This window comes from Propithecus coquereli, unplaced genomic scaffold (assembly GCF_000956105.1).
Source record: "Propithecus coquereli isolate 6110/MARCELLA unplaced genomic scaffold, Pcoq_1.0 Scaffold16, whole genome shotgun sequence".
NCBI lineage: Eukaryota > Metazoa > Chordata > Mammalia > Primates > Indriidae > Propithecus > Propithecus coquereli.
Window position 1 is genome coordinate 12,834,467 of NW_012140524.1, and position 12,234 is coordinate 12,846,700.

At 37.5% G+C, this 12,234-nt stretch overlaps 1 protein-coding gene across 1 annotated transcript in view; it reads right to left on the reverse strand.

Moving 5' to 3' along the window:
* Nucleotides 1-11,389, reverse strand: part of PDE3A (phosphodiesterase 3A, cGMP-inhibited) — a 377,507-nt gene extending 366,118 nt beyond the window's left edge. The window contains exon 1 of the mRNA XM_012640985.1: nt 10,430-11,389. Coding sequence (XP_012496439.1) covers nt 10,430-11,389 — 960 coding nt within the window. The remainder of the gene's footprint in view (nt 1-10,429) is intronic.
* Nucleotides 11,390-12,234: the final 845 nt, after the last annotated feature.

A 12,234-nucleotide genomic window follows, 5' to 3' on the forward strand; every position in this document is an offset into this window, starting at 1 on the left:
TGGTAACCTTTCTGGAAAATCTACCTATGAGATCATTTGATATCCATGGACAAAAAGAAACTTGTCGCCATAAAGTTAGAAATAACTTTTTTTCTAAACATTGTACTTCTAGTTTATTTAGTGTCATATTCTGTCTAACATTCTCAAGAGATGCCTCTGATTTCAGCAAAAGGATATGATGATACTGTATCTTCACTAAAGTATTAAAATTGCACTGACAAAATGTTCTTATTTAACTTTTTTCTGTTTTCACAAGTTCTATTCAAAACTAGGTGGACAAAAGAAAAAATGACTAGATAAGCTAAAATGTGTTATTCAATAAAACCTTATAAACTTCTGATTTTTCAGTTCACCTTGACTCAAATTATGCTACCAAATTTCTAGATCATTTCACATGATTTGACCAGCACTGCATCTGGATGACATTTTAAATAAGCCAATTTCACAATGTCTCTCTGGAAGCAACTAGCTCAGAATGTATTTTGTAATTTAACGCAATTAAGAGATAAAATAGACACAGTATTTACATTAGACTTTTCAAAAAATACAGCTGTGCAGTAAGAACCTGTAACAGGAATAAAGACTAACAGAGTAAAAAGGAGATAGCTGGAGAACACCTGTCAGATCTTTGTGGGAAGTAACGGGAGAAAAAGTCAGAGTTCATTCTCTCCCGATTTATTAATTGAATGTGAAAAGCACTTCAATTTTTATTTTTCTAAAAAATGTACTCTAATTTCAGAGATCTCTCTAAAGTTTACACTACAATGATCTTGGGGGTAACTTTGGTTATATTCAATTGAGAGTGAGCTAAAAATAAATATCTAGGACTCATGCTGAACATGGGATTTCCTACCAGTAAGAGTACAGGCAAATGCAGCCCCTTAAGTGACACATGCAAAAAACACATATATATTTTAAAATAACAAAAATGCAATCATATTAAAAATGTATTCAAAGACTTGTTGATATTCTATTTCTTTTCTTCTCTACATATTCCTTAAATCAACTTAATGTCAAGAGAATGGGGAGATAAATATTTCACGTTAAAAGCCTTTTATTTCTTTTCCATCCACTTATTCTGCCAGCCAGCCAACCAGCCCCTACAAAGAGCAAGACAGCGGGCCAGGAAATGTTTATGGCTGAGACAAGGAGAATAAAAAGTTTGATTCCTTTCATAACGGAAACTGTCATGATCTGAGTCTGACTTCCTTAGTTCCTGAGCCTAGAAAGCAAATTCTCAGAGTAGCACACGCAGATCAACAGCCTCGCTCCTTTCCAAACTTTCTTAGGGACTGCTGAGGCACGACCCCAAAATACTAACTCTCAAACAAGGGGATGTTTCAGACCACAGGACAAACACTACTTCCTGAGGAGTATTTCTTAAGTGGACCTCTAAAATACTTAGGATAAAAATAAGAACTATTTCCTTTATTGGTGTTCACGCTAGCTTAAAAATGTGCTAAGGATGCTAACTCCACACAGCAGTACAAATGCCACAAAATAAAACATTCTCCCCAAAATAATATCTCACGACTTTAAACTTCCAGTAGGTCTATTTAAGTGGCTTAAACCTGGAGAAGAGGAAACACTTGCCACAGACAGCATAAATACGCAGTTATTTAAACTTACTTCAGAAGATGGAAAATTTTTATTAAAATCCTATTAAACCAAAACCACAAGATTCTTGCACAAAATTATTTCATTCCAACATTCTAACACGGTACTATGGGGAATAGAAAGGTATTCCTTAACATTTTAAACACACCCTGAGGGAGAAGACTCTATTAGGCAAGAAGAACATGAAATAAAATGCACATATATGGGGACAAGAGAGAAAGTGAGAGAACAGAAAAAGAAGATTGGCCCAAAAATAAATTTACAAGACCAACATTTATATTAATTCAAAGCAACTTCAAAATATCCATGACAAATGGCTAGTTACATTCAAATACACACTCTTTCAAGCAGCAGATGTGTTACAATGGCATTTTATTCTTCAGCTAGCTTCCTTCAGAAGTCTGAATTAAGTCAGTTTTACCAGGAGTAAATCTGAGTCCGTTATTTCATTTTATCCAAATGTGCTTTTTTGTATGCCATGATTCTATTTGCTTTTGATGTTTTTAGATTATTTCCTGATATGTGAAAATCTATGTATCTTAGAAATTCTGTCTATTCTCATCCTGCAACGCAAAGATAAATATACCTTGTCCCAAAAGACACTATAAGCATCACAAAATAAATGCATTTTAAAAATCAAGCTCTACATGTGTGTGTATAGAAAGGAACATGCTGTATATAAAAAGTAATTTCCTCATTAATTCTTGATGTAACATTGGAACTATGCCTAGAGTTAATGAATTCATAGAGTTTGGGGAGAGGTGATAGAAGGAATGTGACATTAAAAATTTCTAGACTTTTTCATCTCAAATCAGTTTGAAATCATAAACTACAGGGTGAACTCAGAAAACGGCTCAAAAAGTCCTCTAATCTCAATTCCTAGTTGAGAAATTCCACACTACCAAAATCTCCAATCCTTCCTATACACAAAATAGAGCCATTTTCATTTTATTTCCACGAAAGTGATATTAACATAAGCAATAGTGAGAAGTTATCTTTATATACACTGTTGTAATTTTCATCCATTAAAGCTACTAGCAGGTTTGTCACATTAGTTTCCTAAATTACAAAGATAACAACCTACTATGCAAACATAAGCACTTTCATTTCTAAAGATACACTGGATAACCCAATTACAAACTAATCATCATGAACATGTGATGTGTTCACACTGAATACATGAGCAATTCCTGTTACATACTACACTCTGAAAGGCAAATTTATAATTAACTGGAAATATTGATACTGTGTTATAAATCATGTTAACATAATGGGCCACAATTTACTAAGGACTCCACTAAATTCCCCCTCAAATTAAAATAATATTTTAAAATATGTGCAGTAATATGAGATGAAGAAAAGAAAGGAAATACACTTGCCAACTATTAGAGTGGTACAAAAATAAGCTATCAAGATTACAGATAAAATTTTAAAGATTGTATATTAAATGCTATCATTAAATCTAGATTTTCCATTATAAATGAAGAGGTGGTATTAGTATTCAAGTATTCTATATCCTTAAAAATATATAGCTATGTTGTACAATATGGTAACCATTAGCCACGTGTCTATTGAATAATTGAAATGTGGCTAGACCAAATTGAGATGTGCCGTAGGTATAAAACACACAACAGATATTTAGACATAGTACAAAAAAATGAAATATATGGCTTGTGTTCTATTTCTACTGGACAGTGCTTATCTATAATGTTTACAGGACCGTTTTCATAGAAGCCACTGGGTGACACTGTTTCTCCATTAAATTGATACAACCAAAGCAATTTCCTGGCAAGGGAAAATCACACATGCACACACAAACACACACAGGTCACAAACGCACACATGTATACATATGCACGTGTCCACATACACACACACATCCTTAGACAGACAAAAGGTGTCCCTTATAAATTACTCATCTTCTTAGAATGAAACAACATGAGTATCCTTAAAGTAATTTTTTGCTATATTAGGACTGGCTATACTTGAAAATTTTAATAATAATTCAGATTCCTTAATAATAAATGACAGCTCTAATCAAATCAAACATGCAGAAGTTGTTTAGTTTGTGATTTTTCCCAAAGAGCTTTCCATCTTCTAAAAGGTAATGTTCTTCATGACTTCCTCTAATATTACATCCTATTTACTCAGATTTTAATGGCTTCCTAACAGTAAAAATAATTTAGATAAAAAATAAATAAATAGCTGTTTTTGCTAGTGAAGAAATGCTTCACTGATTTTCAAACTATATTTCACCTGAATTTAGAAATCCTGGACACATTAAAATCAATTTTCTGAAAAACTAAAATAAAACTAATCAATATTTAAGCCAACATTGAACACTTTTATTTGTTGAGATAAGACTCCACATTTTCAATGCAATAAATTTTTACGTATGGGACAAAGTCAAGAATAACACATTCCAGAGGCTACCTGGTACTATTCGATGACCAGAAAACTCACTGTCAAGGGCTGAAAAAAATTTTATGTCATCTGTACATCTACTACTCAGTCTGATTACTCAATCTTCTAATTCTGAATGAGAATTTAGAGTTGGCGCCATATGTAAAATCACAAATGATACCTGGGCTTAAAACTCCCACCAGCCTCTCTTCCTACTTACTGTCCCCCAGCAACATATTCAAGGTAAAGAGGAACTGGACAAAAGCCATCTTGCTTCAGGCTGACTACATATGTTTAGCTGACTTCCCCCAGTTTCCTTTTCTCTAAAATCAGACTAATTCCAGTCTACTAACTAGAGCCTGGCACAGAATTAACCATTTTAAGATATCATTGCAACCAGCTACTCACAAACTACCTCAAGACATCAAAAAAATCAGTGTGCTACACTGGAGTGTCACATGTCCTAAATCCAATAATATTTTACTTTTATTTCAAAGCATACTATAAATTAATTACTATAATCAATTACCACAATTTCCATTTTGAAAAAAATTCTCCATGTCTTCAAAATGTCAAGTTGCTTAAAATCTAAACCATTTATATTTAACCATTATATGTTGAGGACCTTCTGAAAATCTATGACATTATAAATTTTTTCCTCATAAAAATGAACAAATGAAAGTTTGCATATAATTTCAGAGAAGAGATGAATGAGTCCTGGATTCAAGTCAAAAACCCACTCTCAGCTATTATAAGCCTCTCTCCAACTATTATTTAAGAGATCATTTAGCAATTTTCATGTGACTTCCCCTTTTCTATGTTCATGTCTCATTTTCCTAACTAGGCTCTAAGCTCTAGAGAGGCAGAAACTGTGCCATATCTGTGTATAATTTGTATGATTTTCAGCACAAGGCCTAATGCACAGAAAAAAATGTGTTGATTTGGCATTGGATAGGTCGACTGACCAAAGGGCCTTCATGGAAAACATGAGCTAAGCGTAACACCTTCTTTTAAAACAGTAGTAGAAGTATACATTCACCATGAACATGCATAGCCAACTAATATTTTTGACAATTTTACCCAACACATCTCACTCTGAACTACAACTCAGGCATATCTTCAGACTTTTTTCCCAGTGTTATGCTGATAAAAGCACAAACATATATTCTCGGTTCAAAGTTAAAAAAATTCCCAAGGGTAATCTAACTATAAAAACTCCTTCATAAAAAAATACTATCAATAGTAAAAGTATATATAGGTAATTACTAAAAAGATTTAAATTTCTACGTAAAAGAATGATGTTCATTTGAAAATGAATAAGAGTACATCTTTAGGTACAAGAATATGGAGACTGGACTTCCTGAAGTTCTTCAGAATTATTTGATAGAGCTTCATTAAACAAACGACTCTAGAAACTAAGCATAAATTGGGTTTTCAATATATTTGAGGGTTTTTTAGAAGATACAATTATAAACATCACACAGAAGAAGAAGGAAGCCCCCACTGAACAGAAGACACATGATAATTAAGCAAACAATTCACCATAAACATGTAGGGTTATGCATCATTTCACAAAGCATAAGAAATTTTCCCCATGGCCCAATGCAAAGGCACTGTTTCAGCATGGCAAAATCTCTTCGAATACTACATGACACAATAGTTGCATTGATTACCTTCACCCATCCAGGAGGGTACAACTCACAACAATAACTTTTTCTGAAAAATGGAACTCCCACCTTAATTCCCAAATAAACTCATTCTTTTGATAGATTAAACAACACAAGTTTTCAAGAAGTCGACATAGACTCTATTAGGCTGTTACTGACACAAACCATATTAATGGAAAATCTTAAGATATAATATAGAGGCATATTCCTAATTTTGAGGTTTATAAATATCCTACCTCAATGTAATAAATGAGAACTTGCTTAAAATAGAAGTAAAATTAAATTTGGTAAAGCCTTTATTCAACTAGAGCCCTGGAGAAATTATTCTTAGAGCTGAATTTTCTAATAGAATACAGCAAATTCACACAAATGTCACTACAGATATAATGAATGTTTTTTCAGGCCAATGTCACTCACCCTTGCCTGCCTGAACCCCCTCCCCCCAGGCTTTTCAAAATGTATTTCATACACAGAGTCACTGTTCTGGTTGTTTATTTAATTAACATGACAGCCCAGCATACACAGCATTTCTTTCAGTTCCACAGTTTTAACTTTTTACACTTTCGACTCAATACAGAAAGAGTAAAATTACTGTTTTCAGTCCTTCCAACCTCTGTAAATTTATATAGATTCACTGACTATTTCTGTCAATTAAAACAGTTTTTCAGTATGCTTTAAATATCTGTATTCATAAAGTAAAATCACAATTTTTCCCCACAAAAAAACAAAACATTCTTTTCCCTACCTTTCCCAAGGGATAAGAAAATCTTGTTTTTCCTTTTCAGTATTTTCAGAAGTTGACATTAATTAATTTTAATTCTGTCACCATGCCATAAATAATCAATATTGTTCTTTGCAGCACCATGAGCTGAGTAATACTACTAAAATGTGATGGAAGCTACAATAAAAAGCCCATGACTGCTTCTGAAATGTATTCAACTTGAGAAATATGTTACATTGAAATGTATTTAGGAATTTAAAGAATAATATATTCTATACATTCAGAAGAAATATTTCTATATTTTATATCTGTACTATAAAAGCAAGTTATACTTTTTACAAAGACATAACAATGCCTACCATTCAGTGCCTATCATCAAAAACCATACCCATTTCTCCTATTTTTGTTTTGTTGTTGTTTTTGCTTCAAAATGTTTTTCTCACGCCAATGATGAAAAACTTGACTCTTTTTTTAATAACCAAGTTACGTTCATTCCTACAATAAGCCATTCATTTTTGCTAAAGATGTTTAAGAGCTTAGGGAAAATATTTATAGAAAACAGTTTTGGTTTTTACTCACATAATGCAACATATGTAACATATACTTCTGACTGATGTTGTACCATCCCGAAGAATTTTGTCATTAAGTGGTACAAATGCATTAATGGAGAGAATCATATGCTTTATGTTTATTTTTATATGAAATCATAGGTAAAAATATTAAATTCTTCTTAACAACTAAAATAAAATTGCATTGGCTTGGAATCTTTCAAAAGTGAATGTGTAAGGTGGCCACAGTTATTAGAGAGGAATGCCATCACCAATTGTACTCTTTGATGTATAAAGAGAAGAGACACCCCTTCAAATACAATTTCCACATGTTTTAAAATTGCATATTATGTTGAAAAATAACATATTAATCATGTATAATATCTAATAATTCAAGAAATTCCAGGTACTTCTGTATATTTGTGTTTGGTGGGGGCGGGGGATACAGCGGTAACTTGAGAGAGATATATCTTGTCTCAGATATGAAAGTCTACTTGAAGATATATACACCTTAATGGACACTCACCTTCTTAATACTGTCAGCCAAAAAAGTACAGTTTAACACATTTATTTACAGTTTAACACATTCAGTATTGAGGATACTGGGCTGGCAGGACTAAACTATTAATAAAAGCCATGCAGGTTCTATAAACTTTGTTATATACTGAGAGTAAAGATACCTTCACTTGCATTCACAGACACACCAGTGCTACAGACTTATAGTTCTGGAGAAGAAAGGAAAGGAGAGAGAGAGGAGGAGGGGGAAATGTATGTCAATTGGTTTGTGTTATGAGAATTTTGTCATATAGTCTCTTTGTATTTTTAGAATTAAGAGCCATTTAAGAGGGTAGTTCATAAGCAAGTGGCCACTGTCATTCATACAGAGAAAATGATGTTAAATTCTCTCACCTTTAAATCTCACAATGAGCAAAGTCCACATAAATTTTCGAGAGATCACTGACAGACTCTCTGAGCTCTACTATTTAAAATTCACTTGTTGCCTGTGAGTACTGTCTTGAGTTGAGGGCAGACATTCTTTCAGAAAACAAAACAAATCAACTAATCTGGCAGCATGCAGAGGAGTGTTATACTTGTTTCACAATTATTTTGATTCTTGACTTTGTAAAGTATGGAAATGACACAGTACACTTTGCACCCTTAATCAGAAGTTTGTTTCCTTATGATAAAACAGATAAGCATTTACTGTACAGCTCCTGAACTTTTCACACAGTTAGGCATGGGATATTGCCCTATCATATACTATTCCGTGTCAGTTCCCACCCACTCCCCACAATTATGCTCAGCAACAACTTTAATGGGTCATATATAAAAAATAGCCTTCAGTGACACGCATACAATCACCCACGCCCTTATTAAAACTTCAAGGATTTCAATTTCTGCTAAATATATCATTGTTATTCCATCAAACATTAGAGAGAAAGTCTCCCTTTAGAATATTTTTCATTTACACAGCCTTTTAAAAAAAAGTAACTGAAAAGAATTACCAAATATATTATAAATATGCATTTTTCAACAGCATTAATCAGCAACACATTTAAAAATGCAATGCTCAGTTATTTTCTTATAAGTTTGCAAATAATTCAAATTCTCCATTTATCAATTTAAACCAGAGAAAACCAATAAATATTTCCAGGTTAATTAACACTGCTGGTTAATTCACCTAAACACCTTCTTATCGTAAATCCACCCTTAACTCCTAACTTCTAAATATTAATATAATATTTCAGAAATTTAATTACAGAGGCTAAATAATATGAATTTGGAGTCAAGTTATTTACCATTAAATCCCAGATTTTCCTTAAGAATTATGGTTCAATTTTGCAATAGTCATATCACATTTTCCTGTAAGTTAAGGAATAGTTTGTTCTAAACATTTTAAAGCAGTGGTGTTTTCATTTAAAAGACATTCTCTCCTGTAACTGTGGGAAAAAAAATTAAAATCTTTAGTTTACCCTTAAATAGATAGTTTTACTTTGTTTCAATGATTTTCAAATTTCTCCCAAAACTAAGTATCAGTCAATGGCCTTTTTTTTCCTTCACTCTTAGAGTAAGCTTAAACCCAAGAAACATTTATTTTATCTAAACAAAACGCTAAATAAGTACATTTGTTTTAAAATAAACACAGAGACTATGGCGCTGTCATCTATTCTGCTAAATAATGTCAAACAACCACAGATCTGTGTAATCAACTTCATTTCAGAAACAAACTAGCACCCACACCATATGGTGACTGCTATTTCTTAGGAACACCTAAATGATTATCCACAGAATAACCTCAAAAGAAAAAGCTTACTATATCTTAGGATATTCCCTAACTCCCTAGAACTGTCCTTGTGGTACCATAGTTAGACATAAATTTACATGGGAAAAGTGTAAATTTCCACTTGCTGTATACATAACCAGCTCCCTCCTACCACCATCAAGTGTCAAATCTGCTTCAAGCAGGGAGGTGAACGCTTAAGAATGCTTTTTCACATACAATTTGTATTTAAAATTGGGATTTGTTTTTTTTATGGTCTTTATAGCAACTATCCCATGGTCTTAAAATGTTTAATAACAATAATGAGATTTATCTCCCAAACTGGCTAAACTTTTATTTACAACTTCACTCATAATTCCAGGTTCCTCCTCCTCTTCCTCCTTTCTGAAAGACATAGATCACCAGCAATATTCTCCCAAATTAATATTTCCTGTAAAACCTGTATAAATCCGCTTGACTTTCTAAATATCCACTTCAATGTGCACATACTCAAGAGAAATGTTTTCAGTTGACACTAAAGCACAGTTTTTTGAACAGTTCTGATGTTCAGACATACTATTCCTCAAATTGAAGTTTATGATTATGATACAAACACACCAGCATGTAATACTGTATACCACTAAACAATGTTTAAAAACAAATTGGACACCACCAGTTGCAGTCTCTCAAAATAAAACTTATTGCAAAACCAGAGAGTGTGTATCAACACCTCACCTTTAAGCATGCCTTGCTTTGCTCTAGAATCTTTTTACTGGTTTTCATAAATGTTTACCTATCTATCACGTAATAAGAAGGAAATTTTATAGAAAGAATTAGAAATCTAGTAAAATCCACGTATTGAAAAATCACCCACTGCTAGAAAACTAAGTTCTAAAATTTCTGGTAAGGGAGGAAAGTGTGAGCGTACTTGAAAGTGTAGGGAAGCCATACACCAGGTGCAGCAGATCTACAAAGTTAGTTCAGCTGTGGAAGACCCTGCAAATACCACCTAGTTTTGTTACTTATTCGTATTTCAGTTGTCCAAGTTATAAAATACTGTGTAAAAGGGAGAGAGAAACCCACTATTTCTTATTCAGTCTCAATTATACCACTTTTCTAGCCTATCTTCCCTTTAGTTCCCAAGCGCTCGGATTCCCTCCACTTTGCGGCGGTTTCTAAGTGTTTCAAGTTTCCCCGAGAGCCTAGTGCTTACCTGTTCCCTCGGTATACACGGTAGGGAGGTCCTCCGATGGGACTTGCTGCTGCAGCCGGACATCTCGGCGGACACCACGGAGCTGGACCGCCTCCTCCTCTTAAACACCGGGATATCTTCCTTGGTCCCAGCAATCAGCTGGGACCCAGAATGCTCCCTCGGAGCCGCCTCCGCGGACTGCGGCAAGATTTGCTCCACGTACCTGGCCAGGAGGATCCCCAGCACGCCGGCCAAGTACGCCAGGTAAGGTCTCCAGGCGACCTTGAACCTCTCTAAGGAAATGAGGGACACGGTCCTGACCGCGCTAGTCAAGGCGATCATGAGGACGCCCAGCCTCAGCCTCAGCACCAGCCATGTCGCGGCGGCCAAGCAGCTGAGCACCACCCCCGCGGCGGGGAGCGAGAGTAAGTGATCCTCCCCGACGCCCAGCCCAATCTGGACGAGCGCTTCCCCCCCGCAGCAGGCGGCCAGCAGCGCGACGGCCAGAGGCAGGCGCACCCCGGCGCGCAGGAGGTACAAGCCCATCCAGAAGAAGGCACACAGGAGACTGAAGAGCAGCGCCGAGGGCTGCAGCCAGGGGCTGAGCGGCGCGCCGCCCCCGGGAGCACCTCCCCGAGGCCCCGGGAAGACGCCCCCTTCTGCTCTCCCGGCTGCTTCCTCCTCCTCCTCCGCCGCCGCCTCCTTACTCTGCTCCGGGTCACAGCCGATCTCCCCGCGGACCAGCCTCACCAGCAGCGCCAGCAGAAAGGACAGGGAGCCCGCGCACAGAGCCGAGGAAAGTTTCCGGGAGCGCCGGAGCGGCTGCAGCACCAGGTCTCCCCAGCAGCCGCGGCAGTCGGAGCCCCGCGGCGATGCGGGGTCGGCACAACGGCGGCAGTCCCGGCCCGCTGCGGGGGCTTGACTCAGCCCACCGTGGCCGGGCTTGTCCCTGGCTCGTGCAGCCTCGCCGGGCACTGCCATGGTGTTCCCTCTTCACCGAATCCCCAGTGGCTCTCCGACCCACACGCGCGCACACACACGCTCTCCCGGTCCCACCCTCGGAATCCCTCCTGCTTGTCCCCAGGCCCGCAATCCACTGAAAGTTTCAGCTTTCGAGTAACTCCGGGAGAATGCTAGATGCTCCAAAGAGACTTCTTCAAGTTAAGAGCTAGCATGCTCAAGTTAAAAGCTAGCACAGGCAGAAACGATCAGGCTTCCCCTTTTCTCTCTTTGAATGGCTTTTTCAAATTCTCTGCTCCAGCCCCACCCCCGACTTATATCCTCCGGGGTCTCTTCCTACTTCAGGATTTTAAAAATTGCCCAATGCGTTCCGCGCACAGGGGCTGCTGACTCTGGAGGAGCCGGGGGCGCAGGGCGAGCTCGGGGCCATTCCGGACGCAGCTCCGCGCTGCCTTGCTGCGCGCCGGGCCCGCGGCAGATGGAGGGCTCCCTTCTCTTCCTTCCTGCAGCTCTTTCTCTATCACTCCTTCTTTCTCCTCGGCCGATCCTCCCCGGTACGGCCCCAGGACGCGAATCGCCATTCCCTGGGGCAGAGAGCAGAGCCTCCCCCCCGTCTGTCGGTCCAGTTCATGGCAAAGGGTGGGAAAAAATGGAAGAGGGGCTGAGAAATAATCAAAGTTGCTAAGTCCCGTCGGAGAGAGACACAGGTCGAGAGACGAGCGGCAGCCGTAGGAGAAGGGAGGGAGGGAGAGGGAACGAGCAGGAGAGGAAGGGAGGGTGAGAGGAAAGGGAGGGTGAGAAGGGAGAAGGAGATTTGGTTTGTTGTGTTTTTTTTTTCCCTCCTCCTCCTTGTTGGTGCAAGGTTG